Raw genomic sequence first — 27,654 nt, 5'->3', positions numbered from 1 at the left:
CTGAATTGTGGATCTAGCCTTTGGCACAAATGAAAAGCCACAAAGCAAGCTTTATCACAGATGCAGTGACCTTTTTTTCCTCATGACTTTTACATCTCCCAAATAATTTGTATCATGAAAGTATTTCTGTCTTTTGGGATTACAGAGAAATAATAAACCATCTCCCATAGCTGCATTCTAAAGCTAAATCCTAGACCAAAATCTGAGCAAACTTACAATATTTAGTGGAATGAAATGGAAACCAGTTTGCTTAAACTTGTATCTAAGGTCCTGCAAGAAGGACCTTGACCTCAAGTACTTGGCCACATTCTCTCAGTGGAAACTCCATTCTTCCTGGTGACACCTGCTTCTAAACTTTCAGTTAAAAACATACTCTCCCCTTCTACTCCTAAAATCACTTGGTACAAAATGGCCACCACATTATGGCATCAGTGGATTTCATGGAGCCAGCCTGATTCCTAAACCAAACAGCCAGGGGCAGATTTGATACTGGGGAACGAACAATAAGATGCTACTGCATTTGTTCACCTGGGACATCTGCATGGATAAAAGCAGGAGCATATCTGCTAGGAGAGTGAACCAGCACTGCAGCCATACAGTGAGAACTCGCTGCCTGTAGCATCTCATCTCTGGTTAACAAGAGCTGTTGGGAAGCAAACGTCAAAAGGAGAAAGGAAATCAGCTATACAGCTGTGAGTAGGAAACAGTTTGTTCTACCTTTTAAAATTTAAAACATAAATTAAGGTCTCTCTTTCGGCATTTATTTCACAGATTAAACCTGCTAAGGTAAGATAAAACACTGAACCAAAGAGACTCAAAAAAGCACATGAGAACTACAACAGAGTAGATCATGAGTAAGAATAGTTCTGCCCCCAGGCTTAGTCATGCTGGTGCTGCATGTGCTGTATCAGACCTCAAGTGTAAATGAGTAAGATCAGCTAAGGCCAGGAGTAAAATTTTCCCCATTCCAGGATGCAGGCATGAACAAGAAGGTGGTCAACAGAGGTATCCCCTATTGCTGGTTGGGGTACTATGTACAAATTACAAAGGGGATGGGACAAGCATTAATACACAGACCATTGTTCTACTTGTCCTTACTTTTTTTTTCTTACATAATTTTTCTGCTGACAAATCTTATAGCTACTATTTAACTCTAATCACAGTTCTGCTGTCTCTAAAGCTTACCTTTTCCAGCTTTCCCAAAACCCTCTGATTTTAAAGATTCCCACATTCCCATTTCTCAGTGCAGCCTCTATTGCTGGTGTTGGTAACAGAACACCCTGCTTTTTTATATATACAGTGCCTCAGATAAAGGTTCATTACAGGCCAGCAAATTATTTATGTGTACCAACAATTCACTACTACTTCAGCAATCACCTTTTTGAGAACAAGTGGCAGTGGATTTTCCCCTTCTAAAAAGTCAGGGTTCTCAGTCTCCTCCTCTGTCTTTGCATTATTCATAAGAATAGATACAAAATGGTCAGATTTCAGCAGCTCCTTTAGCAAGCCTGCAAAAGGAAGAGCAAGAATGAGCACCATATTGAGCAGCACAGTGAGGATTATATTAACACACAAGTATTTACAGACTAAGACTTGTTGCCAACTTCTTCCCCTCTCCTGGAGGGCCTCACCTCCAATTTAGGGAGCTTCTTCTCATTGTGTCCCCCAAATGCTGCCATGACCCCCATGTCTTGCAACCCCTTGCTGCTGATACTTTTTGCTGGTCTGATCTGGTCTCTGTTCCTTCTCAGAGCCACATATGTACAGGGATGCATCTCAGGAGCTCCCTACTTGCATTATCTTCTGTTAATAATCACACTTTAAACTGTTTCTTGGGAGAGCTCTTGACGTGCATTCTTCTCCAAGCAGTCAGTTACCCTCAATGACAAGACATTTTCCCTAGAACACTTCCCAGAGAACAGGCATTTATCTTCCCCTTCTATTTCCACAGGCTCTTACAGAAACAGCTGTGTTCAGCTAAAGGATATCCACACTCCAAAAAACTCCCTCAGTATAGCAGTATAGATCACTGCTACAGGTAATGATGAAAATCATCAGTACACATCAGTACAAATCCACAGGGGTATCTTCTGAGCTACAGAATTCTACTTTCAAAGGAATCATAATCTGTTTCTAGTAGTTGAGTAGATAAGCTGAGGAGCAATCCAGTTCCTGCTTGCCTCCTTCTAGAAAAATTAATTCCCTGAATGGTTTACAAACAAGTGATGTCAGAAAGGCTGAGATTGTGCTCCCCAGCAACAGCTGAAACATGGAGTTGTAAGGATAACTGCAAGAAAGTGCCACTTCCACATTAGCTCTCTATCTAATTAACACAATGCCCCACATTTAAAGACTGTATTTTTTAGACTCCATCCCACTGCTCTACAAAATCCACTTGCCCATGCACAGTATCTGAATTTAGACATTTTGAGAGATGATCAGGCCATAGCACAGGCTCTGAAGAGACTGAAGATTAGTCATTGCTGGGCAAATGTGAGGCATCAGGGGACACAGGGGTCTGGGGGTGCTCAGCAGCTGGTCTGGGCTACTTCACTGGAGTAACAGAAGGGACTGATGGCTTTGGACAAGCAACATAAAGATCCTCTATGGAACAATCCACACTAAAGCATCTAAATCAGCCAAGGACTTCTTCCTCATTCTAAGCCTTCCCTTGCACCTTGCAGTTTCTCTCAGCAATGCCTTACCCAAACAGTTAACCTGCAGCTCCTTTGTCTGTGCACACCCCAGAGTATTCAAGAAGACACCACACAGCCTTTCTTCAAAGTGTCCTGAGAGCCGTTCTGTGCCAGCAGGAGAGGAGTACAGCTTGCCATACAAGTAGCAGACAGCAGCTTTTATACTTTCATTTGGGTATGTCAAGCCCATCAGTAGATGATCCACTAAATTATCTAGCATGAGGAACAGGAACAGCAAACATTCACTGACATTTTAAAAGCACCAACCTATTTCCCTTGAAAACTTGCAAAAGCCTACTGGCCAGACTGGTGTATGCAGGTTAATGAAAGCCACAGTCAGGTGATGTGCTCAGCACCATCTGTCCCTCTGAGCAGAGGTACAGTAACCAACAGCCAGCAGAGCTCACTGTTCACCATATGAAGATCCACCATCCCAGCTCCCTCCACAAACAGTTCAGCTTGCTCACCAGACCCCCAAGGACTGGATCAAGATAAAAAAACCTCAATGTATGTTGCCTGTGAAGCAGACCCACAACCCCAGTTCACAGAGGCTAAAAGCAGGATTATAAAAGCTTCTATGAAGGTTCTAACCTGTATCCCAGGAGGCCTGAATGCCATTCTGACTTCTGGACAGGCTTCTTGCATGACCTTCATGAACTCATCTGGGGGACAGGGGAGTGCATGCATGCATGTGCACTAGGGCTGTGACTACCACCCTTCAGTGGGACATGACATACTACTCACTGTGCTTTACCACCAGTATTTCAGCAAAGCCTGGGATGGCATCTGCCAGCTTGCCCAAGAGAGAAAATGTGGGCAGGCTGCTTCTCATGGTATTGGCTTTGCACAGCTGTAGAGGAGACAGAGAAGGAAAACATTTCGTTGATGAGGACACAGTCCAAAGGCAGAAATGCACCCAAACCAGCAACTTCTCAGTGATGCATAATCTTCCAGAACAGGATCTTTTCCAAAGATGGGCCCTCTTCACCACTTGGGATAAAGCACAGGGAAACCCCAAATACCACACTACGTCTCCAAAATGTCTTTAAATGAATTCAAGGAATTGCCTGCTTGTTGTTCCTTTTCCTCTTTCTCCCCTCCACCTCTTACATGAGCAGACTAATTTCTCACCACTTTTGCTACTTCTCTTTTTTTGTACGCTGTGGGACCATCATAAACTTAGGAATGAAGAGAATGAGAGCCCATAGCACAGGTTGGGAAAGCTCCTCATATAACTGAACAGTGAAGTAGGAAAAGAAGTATCTAAGGAAACCACACAGCTTCATAAGAGTATCATGAAGCCCTGTGGCTGCAAGGCATCATGAGAACAATATAAAAACTCCATGGTAGAAACTAACACTGCCAACATCACAGCTGAGAATGGGCATTAGGACATCCTAGATCAGAGGGGATGGAGCTTTGAGCAACCTGGTCTAGTGGAAGGTGTCCCTGCCCACGCCAGGAGGGTTAGAATTAGATAATTTTTAAGGTTCCTTCCAACCCAAACCATTCGATGATTCTGTGATCCCACTGCTACATCCCAGTCTTGCAGGGCCACTCATTCCTCAACCTCTGAAAGACTGGAAGAAAGGGGAAGAGAACTCATCTTCACTGACCTCCTTCTGACTTTCATCCAAAATGCAGTATAAGTACTGTTCTGACTTCAGCTCCACAACAAGCCTCACCAGAACTAGGCAGAAAAAACAGGATCAGTAATACACACACAAGAGCACTCACAATCCATCTTCCATGGGGCTTTAGCAGACCAGTGAGCAAAGAGCTTAGAAATGAAATGAGCCCAGACATGCTGAGAGAGCTGGGTTACAGCAGCATTCCCAGCACTATTACCTCTGATAGCCCAGCTCAAGCTCTCTGAGGCATCATTCCAGCAGTCCTGCTTCAGCTGCACTACAAACCATGCATGGAAATGAGCTGCAAGCGACAAGCTGAGCCTCAGGACAGCAAGTAAACATAAGGAATTAGGAAAGGAAGGGGGGGAAAAAAACCTAGCTTAAAAGTATAAAAAATTATGGTAATTGAATAGACCAGGCTTCCTACTGCATGAAAACTGGCCTTTAAAAATGCATCCTTCCAGAGAAGATATCAGAACTGAAACTGCTAAGGAGCCTTAGATTCACACTCAGAGCTTCTCCTTCAGCTGCTACTGTCCCTAAGATAAGTGAAGTCTATCAGCCATTCCTCCCCACTGCAGATGTCCCATACACCTTACCAGAAAGCACAGTGCCAGAGTGGTGCTGGTCACTTCCTCAGCCCCAAGCAAGTGCTGTTACTATTTTTAGAACTCTGACAGCTCTGTACTAATAAGAGGAATCAGCAAGAAATTATGTTTTCCAGGCAGTGGCAACACATCACCTGGGGTTTCCCTAACCAAATCTCAAGGGAGTTGCCTGATGCTGGCAGGCTGCCTGTGCCTCCACACATAGACCAGCAGGCCAGTTGCAGCAAGCAAAGTTCTTCTTCCAGCACTTTTAGAACTGGCACCTGAATGTTCAGCTGATAAAATTTTGGCAAGAGCCCCTTTACTGAGACACTGCACACATTTCTACACGGGGTTTGGTAAGGCTGTCTTGGATGTAGCTTGCTGTCATGGCATGACTCATTTGGAAAACCTACACTTTTGATTCGTATCCTAGGAAAGCATTCTAAAAAGAAATACCAGGGACTTCTGGGCTCACCATTTCTTGGTATATCCAAGGCAGTACTAGACCTGCTTCAGCTACAGAGCTACACATCTCAGTAGAAGCATGTCTGAGACAGGTGATTTATAGGTGGTTTAATAGCCCTTTCTTGCCCTAAACACTCAGAAACTTACAACACTTTCAACACTTAGGCAACACTAATTCAAAATTGCTCTGTTAGAGAGCATCCATCTCTCAACAGACTGGTAACATGACAAAAAGACTTCTCCACTTTTCAGCCCCATTTCAAGCAAGTGTCTGGAAACTAAAATCCCTCTGGAAGAAGTTTGTAATAGCTCCTTTTACCTTTCATGGCTGGTCATGAAATGCACTACTGCACTGTTGATATCTCTAGATTCAGCAGAGGTGCCCAGGGTTAACTGGACTGCAGAGATTCCTTTGTCAGCCCTGCATATGTTTTCTTCAATTTTCAAATGAAGGACTGCTCACAAAGAGGAATCTACAGCCTGTACAGCTAAATCACAAATACCCTGTACTCCTGAAGAGAAAGCAGTAGATCCCATAGACTTCCATTTGCTTTGACAATTTGGTCAGGTCTAAAGATGCCAAAGTTGAGGCACTGTTACCCATTTGATACTAAATTCATGACACACACAGAACCTTTGAGAGAAATGTTCAGTATTTTAAAATGCACACACTCCCCTGCCCCCAGTATTAGAGCAGACCATCATTTTTGATGCATGGATATCGACGGTCTTCCCTTCTGAAGCTGTGTCAAAGCTGAGCATCTCACTATAGGTATCAGACAAGACACATTGTCCCCTTCAAAAACTGCCAGGAATTGAGATGTGGATTTGTCTCTCACCTTCAACTAATAGGTTCAGGGCACTGCTGTCTTCCACAGAATGCAACATCCCTACAAGATAAACCACAACACATCATAGAACTCATTCCTGTTTCTGATCATCAGTGATGTAATTCCTTCTTGTTAAAAGGAGATGATTTTTTTTTCAGAACTGTTTTGTTTTCCCTGCTTCACATAACACCAGCCTGACTTTGTCAGATAAGAGTGGATACTCTCCAGGAATATGGCAAAAAGTGCCTCCATAAGCAGGACACAGGGACACAAGACATTTGGTTCTCTTGCAAATTTTTATGTGCTTTATAGTTGAAGTCAATGGCTCCACCTATGTCAGGGAATATGTAACTGCTGCTACCACCACATCTCACTGTGTGTATGCAGTATTACACATCTGAAACAACACCCTGGAATGACAGAAGTGGGTTTTGTCCTTTGTGTGCTTTGTGTCCTTCATTCTTACCAGTTACTATGATCAGTCTTCTCCCTCCACAGTACTGACAACCCTGAAACCAAACCTGAACACCAGGTTTAAATCATCCAGAAACAGTTCCAACATTAAATTGAACCTGAAGGCATCACTTCACGAGTTAATTTTACAATGAGAGCATAAGAGTGGATGTATCAAAACAAACCACTGTCTCACTCTACAACACTACAGCAGACAAGAAACTCCACCTCCCAGCCCCTTCCAACCCATAGCATCAGGTATGTGTTTCGGATCCCCACTTCTGCCACACTAAATCACTTGTTTCAATACATCCAATCAAACTACCTCCCTCTGAAGGCTCCATGATGTCTCAGAATTCTGACCAACTAAAGCAATGTTATGACAGATGAAGAAATTACTTATTTCATGCCTCATCTGACCAATCCTTAGTAACTCTTTAGAAAATATTTGTATACAGCATTATTGAACATTACAATATTAGCCGCATTAAATTCAGGCTTATCTGAAACACACCACCTCGTAAGTAACACTCCACATTTCGCCTCTCTTAACCCTCTTTCTTCTGCCTATGCTTATTCCAATATTCTCTCTCCAAATGTATTTTCCTGAATTCACTATTAATACCTCCTCCACAGCACTGCTCAAACTTCTGGGGAGGTCCCCCTTACACTCTTGCACCAAATGATCCTTGGTTCATCCATGCACTACTGAAAATGAACATTGTTTGTAGCCCCAAGTTTAGGATTCCAACTGCTGTGAGAGTTACACCAAGTACAGTAAAACCCAAAGCTGTCCTCAAACCACCCAATCATAAAGAGAATTCTCTTCTCAGAGAATTATTAAAGCAGACAAGAGCACTGAAATGAAAGCACAGCATCCCTGTCTTCTGGGCTATTTTGTGTTAGGGCTATATAGTGTAGGGTTCAATTGGCCACAATCACCACTTTTTCCACTACTCTGAAGGATTATATGTGCACCACATACTATTAAAAAAAATTTGCACAATTAAAAGAATGAAAACTTCATAAAACTCTGTTTCTAACAAAACTGCTTCCAAAACATGCCCAACACAATCTAAGGGCAATCAACTCTTTGAACAATTCAGTGCATCAAGGCAGGGAGAGGGTCTTGTAGGTTACTTTTCCCCAAAGAACAAGAATTATCTGTGATGTGCAAATGAGATGGTGGAATTGAAGGAATCTGGTATATTTGCACTTCGAAGGCACTCTTATTTCTACCCTCCACCTTTCCCTTCCATTATTTCTTCTCCATCAAGACTTTAGATGTTTCAAAGACATTTCTCTGCCATGCAAACAGAAACCCATAAGAGAAGTCCAAGATCACAGAGACTTACTGGAAAGACACTTTCTGACATCCTGCCGAACACTATTTTGCTGAGGCTGACTCACCAGAAAGCAGCAGGTTTCAGTTCTACAGCAACAAAGATTTCTACAAATGTAAAGTGATGGCGTAAAAAAACCCCACTACATAGATTTGTGGTTTGTGCATTTTATATTAAATCCTGCAACACCTTTTTATGCTCACACTTTGATTTCTGTATGAATCTTCATATAACTCCAGAGGCATGAGACCAGAATGGAGAGCATTCAGGGAAAAGCAAAATGCCAAGCATTCCCTATTCTCCAGAAGGACTTTACAGATACGTCAAGATACTTTGAAAAACTGCAAGAGCTTTATGAACATGCCAATCCTGCACCTTGGGGAATGGGAAAATTAATTAACCTATTCTAAATCAGTGACAGCCAGTTTTCTGCAGGGAGTAATTACACAACAGCACGGTGGAAATATAGAGGCAGGCACCTCAATGTTCTTTTGCTCTTTTTTTTTTTGGCTTCAAATGTGAGGAAGCTTCACATGTATTCAACAAAAGGTAACTACCTCCTCCCTGCTGCTGCACCAGGCCTCAGAGAGCTCTTACCAAAGAGAGTTCCTATCAAATGCATGCACACTCTCTCGTCTGGTGCCAGCAGCTGGACGACCGGCAGCGCCTGCCAGGCCAGGGCATCCTGGAGCCGGGACAGGACGTGCTTCTTGCGCACCAGCTACGGATCAAACACAGCAGCGCGTTAGGCCCCGGGCCCGAGCCCCGCGCTGCTCCCACCGCCCTGAGGGGAAAAGGGCCACCAGGGCCCGGCTGCCGAGGCGACAGGACTGGCCAAGGGCCACACCGGCCGGGCCCGGCCCCCAACTGAGCGCCGGGGAGCGGCAGCCCCGCCGCTGAGGGGGCTCCGCGGCCCAGCCGCACAGGGGAAGGGGCGGCGGGGCAGGCGCTGCCCACCGAGGCGCTGCCGTCGCCCAGGGTCTCCACGGCGCAGGCGAGGCAGAGCGGCGGGCGCAGCGGCAGCGCCCAGTGCGGCCCGTGATCGCCGCACGGCCCCGCCGCCATCGGCGCTGCCGGGGCTGCCGCGCGGCTCCGCCCCGCTGGGAACGGCGACTCCGCCCCGGGGCCGCCCCGGCACCGCCTCCCTTCCGGCGGCCGCGGCAGCGCTCCCGCCTCTTCCCTCACAGCGCGCTCGGGCCCACAGGAGAGACCGCGCCGCGGCCATGGTGAGTGGCGTCGGGCCCCCAGCTCCTCTTCGTCCTCCTTCTCCTTCTTCTTCTTCTTCTCCTCCTCCTATTCTTCCTTCTCCTCTCCCTACTCCTCTTCCTTCTGCCCACTCCCACCAGCCTGGGGTAGAGGGAGGCCGCTCTCCGGCTGCGCGGCGGGCAGCACGTGGAGGCCGTGCGGGCGGGGGTGCGGCCGCTTGCGGGGCAGGAGGCCCGGAGGGATCCTGGGGACACCCGGTAACGGGCGATTCTCTGTGTCTGGGGTCACCCCCGCGCCGTGCTGGGAGCCGCAGAGGCCGCGGTTCTGCCAGCGCCAGTCGCTAACACCGCTTGTGACCTCGCTGCTGTGCCACCCCGCTGCCCATGTTAACATTTAGACTACTTGTGGTTTGCAGAAATAACCCTGATGAGTGCTCTTCTGGTGATTTCTTCAAAATTTTTGTTAGTCCTTTAATTTGCACTGTTAAGGTGCACTGAAGTGTTTCATTTTGCGTAGTCTGAAGACTGCCCCATAAGTGCACTGCTTTGTAGGATGTTTATTGTAAGTAGATACACTCTTTGATGTAAAGCATATCTTTCTTACGTTTCCCCTTTACTTTGATACAAGAAGAATCCTTACTCTTTTAGGAGTAAAATACAGTGGCGTTTCTTCTGTATGAGCAGAGCAGATTAGACACGACTTCAGAAATCAGTATATGGTGGACATGGACCAACATGCCTGCGCAGTGTTGGTCGAACCAAAGCCTCTTTTGCTCCTATTGTGATATTCTTTACTTTTTCCTTTAGAGTGAGGCAGAAGTGAATCCCAAAGCTTACCCCCTGGCTGATGCACAGCTCACCAAAACACTGCTGGATCTCGTGCAGCAATCCTGCAACTATAAGCAGCTACGCAAGGGAGCCAATGAAGGTAAAACCTGCATGTTAAAAAATGTGCTACAAATCACAACAACGATTTTGTGAGATGCCATGGGTAGAGATTGTCTTTTCTCTGTAGCTTGATGAGTGAATCACTCATTTTATATAGATCTGGGTATTGCAGGTGTGTGTCTCCTTTCTCCTCCTTCAAGTCTGCTTTAACAAGATTCAGGGACAGAACTAAACTGTAATCTTTTTGACATTTATATGTAGTTCTGGTAGATTCCCAAACTGTGTTCCTGGTGCATGGTGTGTAATCGTGCATGTTTCAGTGGTGTGGCACTGGGGTTACCAGATGCCTAACCAGTTCAGAACCATAAAAGATTTGGGTTTGAAGGTACCTTTAGTGCAACCTGCTTACAACCTCTCTTCACAGTTGCTTGGGGCTTCACCTAGTCAAACTTGTAAAAAACCCCAGAATTCCTAAGGATAGAAACTCAGCAATGTCTTAGAGCCCATGTCTCATGCACTACATCTCTTCCCACTGATGCCACTTCCAGCACTTCCTGAAGTTGTTTAACATTAGATGTGCTTTCCAGAAAGACCTAGACTGACTCCAGCTTCTTTTACAGCCACCAAAACACTGAACAGAGGGATAGCAGAGTTCATTGTGATGGCAGCAGATGCAGAGCCCTTGGAGATCATCCTGCACCTCCCTCTTCTGTGCGAGGACAAGAACGTACCGTACGTGTTTGTGCGCTCCAAGCAAGCCCTGGGCCGGGCGTGCGGCGTTTCCCGGCCTGTCATCGCCTGCTCCATCACCATCAAGGAGGGCTCACAGCTAAAGCCTCAGATCCAGTCTGTACAGCAAGCTATAGAAAGACTCTTGGTCTAAGTGCCCATGAGAGTGTGTGTGTGAAATAGAAAGTGCAAATTAGGGGAAATTTATGTTTAGCTTCATTTGAGACGATAGTTTTGATATCAAAGTTTCATTTTAAAATGCCACATTTTTGTTTAATTATGGCTTAATTCTTAGTGTTTCCGCCTCCTATCCCCCCACTTTTCTATTATTCCACTCCAACATTTTCATTCTCATTGTATTACTTCTTGAAAAGTGACTATACAACTGTGTTTGCTGTTTTATGTTTGAAAGAATGACAGAAAAAATAAGTCCTCCCCTCGTCTTCCTGTCTGCCTGCTCAGGGCTTTTTTAACCCACCCGTCAGCTTTCTCTGTGGTGCAGTATTTCTGCCAAGCTTGAGCTTCCAGCAGCTGTGAGTAACTGCATTTCTGAACGGTTTAGGCTACTGAGGAAAAGGTTCCCTGTGTTCAGGCTGCTGGAGTCAGTAAGTGATGGAGCAGCACAGGCACGTATAAGGCAGGCAGCAGCTACTGTGTAGCAGCAGGTAGAGCCAAGATCAGCACAGCCCTTGTTCTCAAAACCAGACAAGAGATGTCTGTAAGAGATGCACCGCAAGCAGAAATCTTATGGCAATACACAAGGGGAACTCTCTTAATTTGATTATTTTTAAATACTGACTTTTTAAGAAAAAATAAAAATGCTGCAAAGCTAAATATAATTGTCATTCCCTTGGTGAAGTATTTGCAACTAACTGGAATGTTTCTGCTTGTAAAGCTGAACTGCTCACAGGTTGCCTAAAGGCTATTGCAGTGCAGTAATTTGTTCTCTTTCAGTTTCCTTTTCATGGACTGTTACCACTGAGGTTGGGCTCAAAACACATGGCAGAGAGCAGCCTGTTGTGGCTGATGAGCACCCTACACCTGGCTGTTAATTATAAAAAGTGCCATGCTTTTTAGCTACTGCACTCTAGTCACCTGATTGAAGATGAACCCTTTTAAGTCATGGCCAAGGAAACAGAGAACAAGTAATTTTTCAGATAAATTAATACATGTCTCAAGAAGAGAATGTTATATCATCTCATGTCCTGGAAAAGCAGCATGGAGCACCAACAGCAGTCTGGATCAGTGGTGGTTTTATGGACCTAGTTTTAGTTAAATACATATTGTATAATAAATGCACTTCTGCTCTGATCAGAAGTTTAAACCCCTGTGTTGGAATATCAAACCTGTTTTCTATTGCAGGATGCCAAAGCAAAATAGTGTGGAAACTCCATTAGGTGCAATAGCAGAATGGAAAATAAAATTTTCTGTAATGTTTCCACAGAGGCACTAACTTCATACCTTTCATAAGTACATCCCAAGCAGATGAAGTGAGCTTATGAAAGACTGAAGACATCATGTTTGTATATTTTTGTAAATGGCTGATACCAGTAATCCTTGCTGAGATAAACTTGATCCAAATACTTCAGAATCCTTTTATTTGTATGAGGTTTAGAAGGGCTCCTGTTCCCTTCTACTGATGCTGACTGTTGAGCTAGTTGTGTTAAGAACTACAGCTTTGCCAAGGATTTGCCCTGTTGTACCAAGACAGATGATGTAAGAGAAAGCACACAAGGAGCAGAAATAAAAGATACTTGAGCAAGCAAAACTGTCTTTTTCTGCTCTAAAGCACTCCATCACCATCCCTTTTAAACTTCTGCTTAATGTGATAGCCTGCTATTAAAAAGAACAAAAAAAAAAAGCCAGGAGGCAGATCTAATAACCTAGAACAAACATGCCACAATCATCCAAAGCCTGGCACATAGTGTGCCTGAGGGTTAGCAAGGCAAGAGAGATGTTAACAAGGGTATTTGCAGAATTCAATTCACAGACTTAGAGACAGGATAGTCTCACTATTCCACTCTTCAAGCCTTGCTAAGACAAGCGTTTACAGTAACTTCATTGCCCAAGGGCAAAATAAATTGAGTGCTTAGGCAAATTTTATTAAAAATAACTAATCCAGGCTGATGGGAAGTGTAACAGGTAACGTAGTTTCAGTACTGCAGAGCTCAGTGCAAGCTAGCTGCTCTCTGGGGTAATTGTCAAGGTAGAAGTGAGCAGCATGCTGGCACAGCTAGGACAGTCACAGTGCTAGAAGGGTGGTCACAGCTGGCTCCACGTGTGCCACACTACAGATGGTGACAAGACAGTTTGTGGGCCACACACAGGAATCTCTGGACACTAAAAACACTATGCAGACCAAAATGGACACCTCAGGTATCCAATGTTTATGTACTGTAAAATGTTAAGAGTTTCACTAAACAATTAGTAATTTCCTAAAGCAAAAGCAACAACTGTTTATTGGTTTTAGGTACCTTGCACTACAAGACAGGTGGGGCATGCCAGGGATGGAAATCTAACACCCAGCTACAGCCTTAAGTAGGACTAAAAAAGTAAAAATACTGTATGTAACAAGGGCTCTCTCCATAACTTGCTATTCTTCTATTTTAAAAGCACATGTTTGAGTACAGAAGCCTGAACAATAGTCTGACTCATTCATTTAGAGAGGTAGAAAAGCTCTTTGCCATCTCAGTAATTTAATTGGGATAAATGCTTGCAGCCTTCCAGGGAACACAATTTGTTTTCCATTTTTAAACCAGCTTCTGCTATTACCGTTTAAAAATGGAAGACCTGTGTGTGCAGATTTAAGTGCCAGCTTTTTGCCCAAGGGATTGGATACTGCTTCCCAGTAATGATTTTTTTCTTTTAAGATCTGCTGGTAATACTTGTAATGGTGATGGCAGAAAAGAACCCAATTGGATTACTAGTACTGATACTGGCTGTTTTGGAGAGTAATACATATTTATACCCTCTGTTAGGACACAGACTCAATCTACTGCTTGGATTCATGTGGTGCCATTAACACAGATCACTGGGTTTTTTTACAATGAAGTGAGTTCTGCTGTCTTTATGATGCTGAGACGACATAGTCGGTGTTGCAAAGGAAAAGATCCAAACTTTTATTAAGAAACCAGCAAGGCACAACTCTGTCCATGTGCAGTGGGTGACCTGAGTTCACAGGGAATTTAGTTCTGCCTTTACCTACTGTCAACAGAATCCAACTTTGCAGAGATGTTTCACAACTAAGTAAAAAGTTTCTCCACTGCTAGACAAAGCAACATTTAGTTGCCATCTCTTTCATAGCAAGATTAAATAGACACAGCGCCTACATAAGACAATCAAGATTCTAAGCAGACAGAAGTAAACCAGGGCCTCCCTCTCCAGCTTAGTGCTCATTAAAGTAATCAGTTAAAGAATCCACAAGCTCCTGCTTCTTGCTTCCACATCTCAACCCCAAAAACCTGCATGCATCCTTCAGGATAGGTACAGTGAGCTTGCCTAGAGTGCCCTTCTGCACATAACTCCGCAGCTCATCTTCTGAGACTTCTACCTTGGGCCTCTTCTCAGTTTGACCATCAGAAGCTAGAAAGATACATTTTAGATCACAAAGATTTTAAAAATTAGAAAGACATCCATGCTTCTTACACATACCATAGTTAATGGCCATTAGCACATTAGTACTTTAACAGCCACACGCTCACAGACCTAGTTTTCATGTTCTCTTTTAAGAAACAGGTAACTTAGTCACTATGTAAGTCATGCAGTATTTCGTTGATAGGAGTTATCTTAACTGAAGTATGAAACTGTGTGTTCTGATGAAAGCATCACCCTCCAAAATGAAACTTTTAAGGGATTCTCGTTGAGACAGCAGAATGCAATGATTCCACAGCGAGCTCAGCTGACACTTGTTTTATGCAGTCTTTCATAGACTCCCAAATTACACATGGACTTAAGCATTGCTTACACATATAGCCATTAAGATGCCCATCCTGGACTTGCTAAATAGCCCATGCATAAAAGTCTCACCAACACAAACTGAAAGCATAAGTGATTTTACTATTCTGTTGTAAAACAGAAAGTTGCTAAAATTATATATACATATTCTGCAGTCATTTACCTACGTTACTTCTTATACTTGACCCTGCATTTTGTCACTCCAGCAACTGTCCAACTGGATACCACAATATTCTCTACTCTCTAAGAAGCAATACTGGATATAACACTTCATTATGGAGATTAGCAGAGTTGTTGCACAAGCAGCTACTTTAAACTACGAGACAAACTGAAAACACAGGAGCTTCTTAACAGAATACAGACATTGTATTTTGTGTCTGCACCACCATTACTTACCTTGTTTTCGCTTCACAGCCTTCGCATCAGGATTGTAGTCAGGGGGATAAACCAGCTGCTTAAACTCATCCACCAGGTTGCCCAGCCTGTGGCTCATCTGTTCAGACTTTGGCACTGGCAAAAGATAAAGATTTGCCCTCTCAGAAACAGTGTGATCACAAGAAAGTCTGCAAGGCCATCCCTGTTGCCAGATGAACTATCAGCTCACCTGGTGGGAAAAATACAACACTCATTCTACAAAACCATTAGTGTATGGAACCACACAATACTTTATTTTGTAGGATCATGTTAAACATTCACCAAGAAGGGACTCACAAAATATGAACCAGTTTAGGTATGCCAACTGCACTCTGTATTGGGATGTAACACGAGTTCATCAAGCACCCAGCTGTAACTTTAGGGTCTATGACCATGAGAGAGATCCCTGGGACTGAAGAACATGTGTACAAAGGAGAATTAACACATGTTAATGAGTTTGGGGAAATGATTACCACATGTTTGTTTCTTCTGAGAAAACCTACATAAACAGCTTTTTCTGTACTAGAGATGCACGATTTTGGTGGAGATATCCTTCATGCATCCAGGACTGTAATAAAGAACACCTGCTTCTTAAAGCTGCATTGGTGCTAACAAGTCTGACTGTTTTTCAGTAACATCACCAGACACAACTGTGCTTCTGTAATAACTAGTCCACAAGTGTCCTGCAAGCATGCAAAAATGCAAATACTTGTGTTATGATACTCCCAAATGAGAAATTTACAGCTCTTGGTAATATCACAAGTTTGGACATCTAGAATGCTGCGTCCATTTCTGGGCTCCCCGGTACAGGAGAGATATGGAGCTCCTGGAATGGGTCCAGCAGAGGACAACAAAGATGATTAAAGGACTGGAACAGTTTCCTTATGAGGAAGGTCTGAAGGAACTGTTCAGCCTCCAGAAGAGATGACTGAGAGGGGAACCTCATCTAAGTATCTGAAGGGAAGGTGTCAAGAGTATAGTGTCAGGCTCCTGGTGGTGCCAAGCAACAGGACAAGAGGCAATGGGCAGAAACTGAAGCACAGGAAGAGCCATCTGAACAGGGGGAAAAACTTTCCTGGGAAGGTGACTGAGCACTGAAACAGGTCACCCACAGAGGTTGTAGAATATCCCTCACTGGAGAAATAATTTAAGAACTACCTGGAATGCACCCTGTGCAATGTGCTGTAAGATAACCCTGCTTGGGCAGGGGGGCTGGACCAGATGACCCACTGAGGTCCCTGCCCTCCTGACCCACTCTGTGGTTATACAGGACACTCACAGTTTAACTCTCCCCCTCACTAGGTGGCAGCACTGCCCCCAGCAGAATAATTATCTTCATTCACTCCATTTATCACACTGAAATATTAATGAGAATCTTGAACAGAGGAATTTCAGAGAAAATATTTTTCACCACAGGAAAAAGGTGATTCAATTTTAATTTTGTATGGTAAAGTGAGCAATTTTTTCTTTACCTTATAAGTGACAGCAATAGAAAATAAGGTTTCAGTATTTCAGAATGAGCCCATCCAGAATCCTACATAGTGAAACTGAACACAACTGAAATATTTCTTAAAATACATTTAGGTTTGTAGTAGCACATATTTGACTCATAACAAAGTCACGAGTCCTCTACCCTGCCTCCCTTCACACCCACCAAGAGCTCTCACTTGTAAGATCCTCAGCTTGTTCTGGTTCCATCATATCCAGCGCCAAAGCCTCCAAATTCCTGAAGTGCTGCTGCAAAACTGGGTTCTCAAAGCTGTCAGCCCTGTCAAGAATCCCCCAAAATGTCAATGCATGCTGCCAAGAAGACAGACAAAACACAAGATCTACCACCAACTTATGTGAGAATAAAACTTCCCTCTTTCCCACACAACAATCCATCACATCAGAACTGCTTTTCCTCTTTGCAATTTACCTGCTGAATCACTATTCTGTCATGTATAAACCCATAAGAATGCTGTGTGAGAGTTAGAAAGTTGTATGAAGCAAAAGGAGATAGTGGTATTATACTTTATGTACAGTTATGGTGGCTTCCGCATATCTAGAGAAAAAATCTCCCATGAAAGTACTTGATAGCATTTATCCCAGCTGTAATGAAAAAAAGACCTAATTTTTCTTTCTAAAGTGCTCTAATTTAAATGATCTGGGTCTGATCTGCTGTAGAGTGACAGAGCCACAATAAAATGTGATACCTCTGCAACAAATGACAACAGCCCAGAGAACAAGAGCAATTCTACAAAGAACTCCAGAACGTGCTACATAAAGCATTGTGGTGCCTGGGTATCCAGAATGATTAAGAATAAAGTTTGGACAAAGCTACTGCAAAGAGAAGCAATCTCTATCAAAATACATCAAAATCTGATCTCAGGAACACCACAGCTGAACAACATGTGCAGCAGAGCAAGCAATGGTTGTGCTTTCTTCCCCATGCCACCCCCTGCACCCTATTTATCTCCAGGTACCTGTATTTGAATCGTAGCTTCTGAATGATTTCCTTCATTTTGTCTACCTGCTCTTGGCTGGCTGGCACATTGTCTGTAACATCAACATTACGTTTGTCATCTGCATAGGGTAGAAAAATCATGTGGAAACCTACACAGAAGAGAGGGAGGAAGACAACAGTTACACAGAGAATGGTGTCAAAATAATTTACAGAAAAACCAAGAGGGTTATTATCTAGGTCTGATGACTCCAAACTACCTACCTGTTTTGTTGTTAACAACAGCAGTCCATAATACTTCCAAGTGCCTACAGCAGGACACTCAATCCCAATCTCAATGTTTGTAACCAACATCACTAATGGCTTTGTGAAAGACATTCAGACTAAATTCATAGCTACCAACTGGATACCAGAGACTTGCTTTATGTGCAGGAGATCAACCAGTCCACCTCTCCCACTGGGTCTGAGCTTGAGAAAGATTTGTTTGAAAATCAAGATATTGCCCACATTATTCTGAAATAATTTACTTTGTACACAAGCAGTGTTACTTCCCTACTTTACATTCTCCCAGAAGATGTTTTTGCACTTAAAGAGGTGAGAAAATGCAAAACAGCAGAAATCTGCTCCCTAATCATTCCCCATTCGTCTGACGTGGTATGAGGCTCACTATATGTGAGATTATTTATTTAATACTTTACAATCTATTCAAGGATACAACATAATTCAAGAAAAGACATTCTGACTAGTCTTCAAACAGGAAAAAAAGGCTTTTCATTTCTACAGCAGTTATTTGAATCTGCAAAAAATAGGTAGAAGGCAGGGAAAACACTCTAGCCAGGTCATACCTGAGCAAGCACTGATGCAATTGGGGCTTTAAAAATAGATTAAACATCAGATGCTTACACTGACAAAACTGAAGAAAAGGAATGTTGGAAAGCATTTTCCCCAGTTTTAAGGGAGGGTAGCACCAAGAGTATTTTCCCTCAGTAGAGGATGCCATTACACTGACTACATCCAATCATGCAGGGAAAGGCATCATCTCTTCCCATACCTGGAGGGGCTATCTGCACTTTCTGCTCATCCAGCTCTTCCTCCTGGGGAACCAGGGCCACAAAGCGAGGAGGGACATTCCGCCGAGGGGTGTACCTGCACAGCATCATCACCTCCCTCTCCAAGCACTTCATCAGTAGGGCATTAAACAGAGTTGTACTCCCTGCAAATCAAAGAGGGGACTGGTCACACTGACAGCTTTGCTCCTTTGCTCTGGAATATAACCCTAGATATAATCCTGTAACTTCTTTGAAATGCCTGCATTATTGTGGCAGTAAAAAAGCAAATTTTAGAAGGGAGAAGACTCAAAATGGACAATGTTAGTGAGTCTCTCCTGACCAGCAGTGAGAGTTCTGGTGGAAGAAGTGAAATCACTACCATCTGAGAGATTGAATACTGTGAAATTTTATCTACCAAGTCTATTTTTGTTTGCTATTTATCACAATAAAAGCAGATCACAGACCTTTTGTGGAAGTAACACACTAAGAATTCAGACTTCAGTACTATTCCTGAGGCACATGTTTGCCTCAGGTATATTTCACCAGACATGGTGGTCAGGGAAAGACTGACATATAAATAACATGATTGAGCCAGGAGACTGCAGTTAGAGAAGCAAGCATAAGGGTTCTTCTTTAGTCAGACACTGGAAAAGCCTTTGGTCATAACTCAGCCCTCTTTATCCACTGCTAGACCAAGGAGCTAAAGGTTTTTTCTTTCTACTGCAGATTGGGATATATTTCTAGATAAACAGATGTATGTATACATATAAAAAGGCAAAACTAAGCAGTTCTAAATGTCCTTCCCTTCTCTCTTTACAAGCCTATAAAGTGCTGTTAATTCAACTATACTTCCTGAGTATCATGTTTCCACTCCTAGCCGATAGGGACTTAAAAACAGCAATTATCTCCCCTGATTTGGGGTTTAGGTTTTTCTTTTTTTTGTTGTTGGTTGGTTTTGTTTGGGCTTTTTAAACCAACTTTACCTTCTTGTCAGGTACTAGGATCCTTCACTTTCATGAATGGCTAAAACAAGTACTTTGAGACTACATCTGCATGGTTTAATTGGCTGCTTGTCATGATGGATAAACATGATGCACAATTGGCTGCTCTGCTATAGAAGAAAACAAGACATATCTGTAGCTGAGAGGGGCAATAACAGTTAGTTCTTCTTAGCATTAGCAAGTTTTTAAATTACATGTAATTAAAATTTTACACTCAATGATCCCCACCCACACACGATGGATCAGCAGGTTACACTAATGCAAAGTGATAAATCTTCTCTTGCCATCTTTGCTTACCTCTCACCAGGGACTCCTCAGGATAGATGAACTGGGAGGGCCTGACATGGTGGTGCTGTTTTAGCATTGAAAGTGGTTTGAAGCCAATCAGAACCAAACCTGGAGAATCAAACTGTTTTAATTCTTCCGTCTCCTCTTTCTCCAGCACAATCTGTCGGTTTCCGTATGTCTAAACCAGGGAAGAGCAGATGACAGGGCTGCCAGCATAAACAAAAATGAGGACCAGGAGGCAGGACAGGGCAGGAAGTGCAGGAAGAGGATGCAATTGCTGTGTTCCACTATTTAAAAGAAGGTTATAGACAAGACAGTATAAACTCTCATGAGAAGTGCACACTGAAGTGGCAAGTGACAATCTGTGACCATTATCCCAAGGGAAATTCTACCTGACCATAAGCAAAATGCACTTTTGTAAGAAAATGGCTAAGCCCAGATACAGAGAGGCTGTCACATCTCATCTCTGGAGTTCTTCAGAGGTGTCCCAAAAAAGCCCTGAGCAACCTCATCTGGTTTTGCTCTGGGCTGGGTTGTACCAGACTTTTTCAGAGGTCCTGTCCAATTGTAAACTTGCTTCAGTCAGCTACCTGCTCCTGACAGAAACAGTGACTGAGAAACAATGTTTCTGTAGCACCACTCATGCCTCACAAAATCAAAACCATATTATAGTCCAGCTGCTGAAGCAGACATCAGGGCTTATTGCTCAGCTTTCTGTTTATCTCCTGTACTTTATTTCAAGAAACTAATATCCACTATAAATAGACTAAATACTTCATTTTAAGACAACAATTTTAAGAACTACCAACATCGAAGACACAAAGCACACTTGTGACAGTATACCTAGCAACTACATAACCTGTTTTGAAATAAAGCTGTGCTTGTTACAACGTGACACTCAATTTACATCAGCCAAACTATCAAGTGGGAAGGCAAAACAAAGAAAAATTTATACAAAAAAACTCCAAAGGAAACATGCCTTTTGTTTGGAAAACAGCTCCAACTCCCCTGTGATTCACACTTGTATGTTTAACAAAATGGACCATATCTGTTCCTATCAAACCAAAAGTTGACAGCAGTGGCAATGGCCCAGGGTCACACAAGGTCAGGCTCTGACAACCTCGTTCTTTCTTACAGAAAGAAATGAACTGTATTCCTGACAGCACTCCCACCAGCAGCTATGCCTTCCCATGACAGCCAGGCCAGGGAGACAACCCATTCTCACCCTGCAGAGCTCTCAACACACCAGCCTGTCCCCAGGTGCATACACATGCAAATATTTCTGTATCTCATCTTGAAAGTACAATACAAACAAAAGCAGCAAGGGAATTGGCATCTCCCTCACACATCAGAGACAAGAAAAAGCAGGTACATAATCAAAAAGTTACCTGAGCCCTTTTAGTGTCACTGGGCAGGAGCAAGCTGCCTGTTTTTCCACTAAACATCCTTGTTTTGGTTTTAACAGGTTCATTAGTTTCCCGATAAAGCTTCACTGGATGTGGTTTATAAGCTTTTTGAATAAGGTTGTAAACACCAACAGAAAGGGCCACATCTTTGCCCAGATGCAAATTTAGCCTGTGTAAAAAAGCAGATACAGACTTGAGATTCCTGAAAAATCACTACTGCAGAAGAAAATCACCCCCTCATGTAAGTTATTTCCTTTGACCCTCTCCTGTTCTCCTCCCCCAAAATCACATATATCTTTGGAAACATACTATCAGTTGAGTCATAATCTCACTTGAATAAAAATATTTTTGCAATATCATCATTTCTCATCATAAAAGTCATCTAAACACAAGCAATTTACTATATTTCTTTGACCTTTTTTTTCACTGAAGGGCAGCTATGCTCAAACAGAGCACAGGACAAGTCCCCATTTGGGTATCCCAATTATGCCTGTTGTAATGTCCATGAATTCTCACAGCTGTTTGCACAGAAGGCAACATTCTCCCCCAAAAACCCACTAAGACAAACAATACCAAGATTTAGGAAAGAATATAAATCAGATGTTAGGGAAAAAATTAGATGCAAAAATTTAAAAATAGAGGTAATCTTCAAGTTATGAGAGCAGAACAGTGAGTTACTACAAATGCAACTTCCTCTCTTGTAAAAGGTATCACTGATTTGGGATTCTTCCTTCCCAGCTATTAGAAAACTTAAGGAACATTCCCAGGAAAGAAAATAAGGCTGCAAGCAGGAGCAAGAATGCCAGTGACAACAGCTCAGGTTGGGATACTTTATAAATATTTATTAGAAAAAAACATTAGGCCTTGAAGTTCATTCCCTTTACTGTGCTTCCACAGCATCCTGCTATGAACTCACTCCCAAAAAAAACAACTGTTATAGAGCATGTGGTTCCAAAAATACTTTCTATCTGCTTTGTCAAGATCCCTGTAATCTCTCTTAAGTATCTCTAATCTTTTAGGAGATTAGAAATATCAAGGCTGTGTGAATCCATGCCAAGTACCTAGACAGTCTGGCAACGTATAACTATTTAATAACAGGAAAAAATACCTAGCATTCACATTCAGATGCATTTTTTAAAGTTAGTGTTGGCAAGAAAAGCCTAATTTCAATCAGATTTCACTATACAGTACTTTTTATGTTGCAGCTTTTTAAGTAAGTACTTGGCAATTATGTAATTTTTTAACAAATTATCATTTCTGGCCAAGATCAATACAGGAGATATCACACAGAGGAAACAAGAGGTCCACTCTGCTCTTCTCATCCAGAAATATCATTGGAAACTACAGAAGAAACACCACTAAAGATTCTTGGACTAAAGAATTAAGATTGAGGAATGTAAGCACTTTAAAGTGCCTTTAAAGACCAATCATTCCAGAAAAGGAAAGTGAGATGCAGTCTAAAAATAACATCAGGTGCCCCTGCTGAATGAATGATGTATCATAAGTAGGTACAAACCTGACTAAAGCCCTCTTCTTTGTCTCCTTTGCTCGTACTTTCTTCATGAGATGTTCCAGTTTCTCTGACTCTCTAGGCTGGATCCCAAGGTCCTCATCCTCTGCTACATTTATAATATCCCTGTAGAACAATGAGATATCGAACCCTCCAGGCTTCTTCAAGTGCATCAGGTCCAAGATGATACCTAGAAACAATGGAAGAGATAAGAGCAGGATAAAAACTGCCTTTTTCTTGCATCAGCATGTATCTCAGCACTCTCAGATTTCTCTATCTACACAAATAATTTAAGTAAGAATAAGCTCCAAACTGTCATCTGTACCAGATGTGAAATATTCTGGAGAAAGGGAATATTAACTTCAGTCAAAACAATGCAGAATAGAAAATGTTTCCTCTCTAATTAAGAATCTGGACAGCAATGAAAGTTCCTATAAAATATAATCTTACCTCAGGCATAGAGGGGAGTAACAAGTTCAGAAAATCCCTTTTCCTTTAGTTATAGGGGCTAATGGATTAAGTAACCTTCACAGCTTCTAGATCCAGGACATCTCCTGAATTCCAACATCACTGGTTACCTCAGCTACACACTCGAACTAATGCTGTCTACTCTCTGAGCCCAGGCTGATGCCCTTCAGCTAATTCAAAATGGAACCCTAAAGTAATTTTCCTTTTGTGTTAACTTGGTGTTATTATTCCTTTCCTAGAAAATGATACAATAACAAAGAAAAGCTTATTTTCTTGGCCCTGTCATGTCCCCATCTATGCTATCAAACTAGAAAGAGGTCCTAGAAAACAAGTGCTAGCTTTTGAATACCAGATCTGAAAACATCTATTCTAATTAAGATTAGATACCAAATTTTTAGTTTAGGAACATTCAGAAACATTCCCCAGTTCCGAAGATTTTACATCTTTTTCCATCACAAACCAGCAATGCAGTTAACATCTGCTGCAAAGATTCATCACGTTTACTATGTCTAAAATGAAAAGGGGAAAGAATGACCTGTGTCCCTCAGATCACCAGCTCTGGTCCTGGCCAGCTTGGCTTTGGCACTGTCATTGGCATGGGGGTCATCCTCGTTGGTGAAGAGCATGATCCTCTTGTGGCTCAGCCTGACACGGACATCACTGAAGAGGTTGGAGCAGGCCCAGAGCGCCTCACCCAGGGAATAGTCAGCGCTGTGGCCAAAGCTCTCCCGGAACAGGGCCCGGCCTTCCTCTCCCCTGTACTGGTCCAGCTCCAGAACACGCTTTGCACCTGGGGGCAACAGCATCCACATTGGCATTGGGAATTCTGCCAGAAGTATCATGAGTTCTTCTGAGTATGCACCAGGAGTCCCCTAGAGCTGACATCCAAGGAATGCTCCCAGGCACCTCTGTGGCAATGTGTAGGGGGGTAGGACGGTCGGGACAGACAGAGACAAGAGATCTCTGCAGCCAGGTCATGGAACTTGGGGTTTATTGCAAAGGGCCCGGGTGCAGGGCCCTGCTGGGGACTGCCAGCCACAGCTTGGAGCAGGCCCAAGAGAAGAGAGGGGTAGAGAGGATGAGAGGATAAGAAAGTGAGTTTCCCGTTACAATACAATAAATCTTCTTCTGTGTTGAATATTCTGATTCTCACTAACCAATCTAGCACAATATACAAATCCTATAGCATTTACACACAGGCTATAAGAATCATTACATTTCCATACTGTGTTACATTTTAAACTCTAAAAATGACTCTTTGGACTCCTTCTGCCAAGCTAGTAGGGTCTGCAAGCTGTCTGCAAGCAGAGGGTCTTGTTTCATCAAAAGGGGATTACCTTCAGTCTGGCCATACTATTGTTTTCCAGTTGTTCAGTAACTAAGGTATCTCAAAGCTTGCTTTCATTTCAATCTCACTTATAGTTTCTATATTCTCAAAATCTTTTGCCAGGCATTCATTTATAAGGCTTTCCTTTTTATTTATAAGGCTTTCCTGTTTCATCTTCTCCAACAGCAATGTCCTTCCAACACCTGGCTGAGAAAACTGTCCAGCATGGCCTAACACTATCACTAGCCACTTACCACTGAAAGCACCTGCTAGGGCAAGAGGACACAAAATGCCCTGGCACCAATGTGGGCTCTTTCTGTGGGAAAGGACAGGAATCAAAGTATTGCAAACCCCCTCCACTGAATGCCAAGTGCTCAGCTGCAAAGGCAGCAATCTGCTGCAGAGGCACAGCAGACTGCTGCACCACCACAGAAAAGAGAGGAGCCTGAAATGCATCCTGCATCTCCACAGCATGTTGGGAAGGTGGAGAGCTCCTCCTCCTCCTTCCACACCCCTCGTATCAGAGAGAATGCACACAGAGGTGAGAGGAAGCCCACAGATCACCACACTGATCACAGCAACATTCAGGTCAGGTGTCCACAGCCTTGCTGCAGCTCTGAGGATTACCTCAACACAGCTAGGACTCCTTTTCCCACCTGTCTAACAGCAGGTTCTGTTCTCTCCTGTTACTCTACAATGGGAGACAAGCTTTCATTTTTCAGCCCCTGCATTCTGCAGAGCTTCTTCCTTTGTCCTTCACTTAAGCTCTATAGCACTTACAAAACTTCATTTGAAAATGTTTTTCTCTGCCTTTACTATTTTATTTTCATCTCCTCATCTATCCTTTAACATAAATCTTCATAATTATGTACTCCATAATAATCACCAATAGCATCTCTTCCTTCTCCAGAGGACTGCTCTCCAGGGGCAGCAAATACACAATTCTGCTCTTTTTGAACTGATGCCTTAAGTTTTAGCTTTCATATTTTCTAGCTTCTGTCCTGCATTGGTATATAACTCTGAGCTTCATATAAAGTATTAGCAAGTTCTCTTCACAGGGCAGTTAGGCACAGCAATCCTTTTCCAGCCTGAGAACCAGGGACACTGTTGTAGCTTCAGGCCCAAAAAGTGTAAACAGCAGCAAATTAAGGAGAGCAATCTGGGAGGATGGAACTTCATAAGCTAAAGCTGTAATTGGACAATTAACCTCAATATGTAAATGAACCAAATCTTATATAAGTGTGAAACCTCATGACTCAGGATCCATCCTGGGTGGAGCCACAGCCGGGCTCTTGGACTGCCCAAGGTGTATCCTTTGAAGGCCATTTAATAAATACCTGCTTTATTCCTTTAACTCTGTCTTAGCCTCTGTTCCAGGTAGCCTCAGAAGGCATCAGAACAACACCCACCTTTCACCTGTGCTGTTTTTATCCTCGTGGTGAGGCTACTGCCTCTAACATGGGAGAAAGGACAAGCAGGGAAGAAGGAGGAAAATGAAAATACAAGACCTATAAGGCACTGTCAACCAGAAAAGGGAGAAGAAACTAAGGCAGTCCTATCAGGTCTCTATTGTAATAAATTCTGAAAATAGGAGAAGGCTCAATTCTTTCAGGAGAAGCTCCTGTGTTGTTACCGCACCCCCCAGTAAAGAATATTAAATCAAACATCCTCAGAGATAAAGGCTGTATTAAAAGTTGTAGACAAAATTCCCCCAGAAGACTCAACTGCCAGACAATCTGTCACCACTAGCATGCATTCTTTGCACTTCTCCTGCTGCCTTTCCAATTCAGCAACCAGCACTTGCTATCAAGCAGATGGTATGTAATCTCAAGAAAATGAAAGAGCAAAATTCAAGAACTGCAGAACTTATTATGGAAATAAGAGATGGAACACCCCAAACTGGCTACCATATTGAACCACCTGCTCCAGCTGACACTGCCTGAGCAGGAGGACTGGACAAGATGACCTCCAAAATCCCATCCAACCTCAGCTATTCTGTGACATTCTCCATCAGCTGGAATCCATGGTGCCTTAACATGGACACACACTTTTCTGATGGACATTTAAGAGTTCTGTTGAGATACTCTAAGGTTTAGCAGACAGCAAATGAAGCCACCACATTAAAATATAAGAAAAGGCATAGAAAAGGATCTGAACCAACTCTAAGAGAAAATGCAAGGCTCTTATGAAGTTTCTAAGCTTTCAATAAATATCTAAATCTATCCCCACCAGCAAGAGTAGATTTCAGTAAGAACTTATCTGATAGCTCTCAGATTTTAGAGAGACCAGTTACTGAAAATGCTACTACACCAATTTCCTTGCTCCCTCTTTTTACAAAATCTTCATACCACTTTACCTGGATTGTCCAGCTCCTGGAGAACATAAATGTGCTTGAAATCTGCCGAATTTTTGTTGTTTTCTGTACCATAGAATACAACGCTTAACAGGTCCCTGTCACTGCTGATAATTTTGCTGGTATACACATTCCGGATGCACTGAAAAAAACGCACCCAGGTCAAAATTACAAGAAAATAGTTTTCAGAAAGGAGTGTGAAAGTCTTGCCTTAGCAGTTTATCCATCCCTACCTGGATGGTCATGTCGAAAGGAGTCTCTGCCTCCCCGTCGGACTCGAACATAGCCTTGGAGGCATCCACCAAGAAGATGAGGCTGTCCCGGCCCGAAAACCTCTGCTCCGCTACGGAACGGGGGAAACAGTTTTAGCAGCGGCCCCTCCACCCGTGGAGCATGGAAAGCAGGCTGCCGCCTTCCGTGAGGGGGTGGGGGGCCCTTACCGACCGCCTCAGGCCCTTCCTCCTCTTCCTGCTGCTCCTCCTCCTCCTCCTCCAGCCCGTCGCCCCGGTAGAACGACCCCCAGCCCGCCATGGCCTACGCCGCACGGCCCCGCTCACGCTCAGCCGACCGATCGCTCCGCCCCCGCAACAACTCTGACCAATGGCGAGAGC

At 43.2% G+C, this 27,654-nt stretch overlaps 3 protein-coding genes across 4 annotated transcripts in view; 1 reads left to right on the top strand and 2 right to left on the bottom strand.

Annotated features, from left to right (window-relative positions):
• Positions 1-9,105, bottom strand: part of MEI1 (meiotic double-stranded break formation protein 1) — a 38,391-nt gene extending 29,286 nt beyond the window's left edge. The window contains exons 1-8 of the mRNA XM_054631438.2: positions 8,966-9,105; positions 8,606-8,729; positions 6,222-6,272; positions 4,313-4,386; positions 3,441-3,546; positions 2,706-2,909; positions 1,378-1,508; positions 529-643 (exon numbers count right to left, since the gene is read on the bottom strand). Coding sequence (XP_054487413.2) covers positions 529-643; positions 1,378-1,508; positions 2,706-2,909; positions 3,441-3,546; positions 4,313-4,386; positions 6,222-6,272; positions 8,606-8,729; positions 8,966-9,073 — 913 coding nt within the window. The 5' untranslated portion in view covers positions 9,074-9,105. The remainder of the gene's footprint in view (positions 1-528; positions 644-1,377; positions 1,509-2,705; positions 2,910-3,440; positions 3,547-4,312; positions 4,387-6,221; positions 6,273-8,605; positions 8,730-8,965) is intronic.
• Positions 9,104-12,269, top strand: SNU13 (small nuclear ribonucleoprotein 13). The gene is made up of 3 exons (XM_054631264.2): positions 9,104-9,234; positions 10,021-10,141; positions 10,722-12,269. Exons 1-3 carry the CDS (start codon positions 9,232-9,234, stop codon positions 10,982-10,984), a joined length of 387 nt encoding a protein of 128 aa, XP_054487239.1. The 5' UTR covers positions 9,104-9,231; the 3' UTR covers positions 10,985-12,269.
• A 1,654-nt stretch (positions 12,270-13,923) lies between these two features.
• Positions 13,924-27,641, bottom strand: XRCC6 (X-ray repair cross complementing 6). 2 transcript variants are annotated; one of them, XM_054631795.2, is made up of 12 exons: positions 27,484-27,641; positions 27,277-27,386; positions 27,047-27,185; positions 23,899-24,153; positions 22,902-23,085; positions 21,368-21,554; positions 19,989-20,157; positions 18,693-18,854; positions 17,664-17,793; positions 16,866-16,966; positions 15,181-15,294; positions 13,924-14,412 (listed from the first exon to the last, which is right to left on the bottom strand). In XM_054631795.2, exons 1-12 carry the CDS (start codon positions 27,572-27,574, stop codon positions 14,216-14,218), a joined length of 1,839 nt encoding a protein of 612 aa, XP_054487770.1. In that variant the 5' UTR covers positions 27,575-27,641; the 3' UTR covers positions 13,924-14,215. The 2 variants fall into 2 exon arrangements, 1 of the variants encoding a protein (XP_054487770.1); XR_008534149.2 differs by having other exon boundaries at positions 14,273-14,412; positions 16,853-16,966.
• Between the last annotated feature and the right edge of the window lie 13 nt (positions 27,642-27,654).

Source organism: Agelaius phoeniceus, chromosome 5 (assembly GCF_051311805.1).
Source record: "Agelaius phoeniceus isolate bAgePho1 chromosome 5, bAgePho1.hap1, whole genome shotgun sequence".
In the NCBI taxonomy this organism is placed as follows: Eukaryota; Metazoa; Chordata; class Aves; order Passeriformes; family Icteridae; genus Agelaius; species Agelaius phoeniceus.
This window is presented reverse-complemented; position numbering and strand designations above follow the sequence as displayed.

Excerpts from the sequence above, each read along its gene's own strand:
- XRCC6 (XM_054631795.2), bottom strand. The coding sequence starts at position 27,574 with ATGGCGGGCTGGGGGTCGTTCTACCGGGGCGACGGGCTGGAGGAGGAG. Across the intron at positions 23,086-23,898 it reads TGGTGATCTGAGGGACACAG|GTATCATCTTGGACCTGATG; the intron begins GTCATTCTTTCC and ends CATTGTTTCTAG. Across the intron at positions 21,555-22,901 it reads AAGAAGAGGGCTTTAGTCAG|GCTAAATTTGCATCTGGGCA; the intron begins GTTTGTACCTAC and ends TTTTTTACACAG.
- SNU13 (XM_054631264.2), top strand. Across the intron at positions 10,142-10,721 it reads ACGCAAGGGAGCCAATGAAG|CCACCAAAACACTGAACAGA; the intron begins GTAAAACCTGCA and ends CTTCTTTTACAG.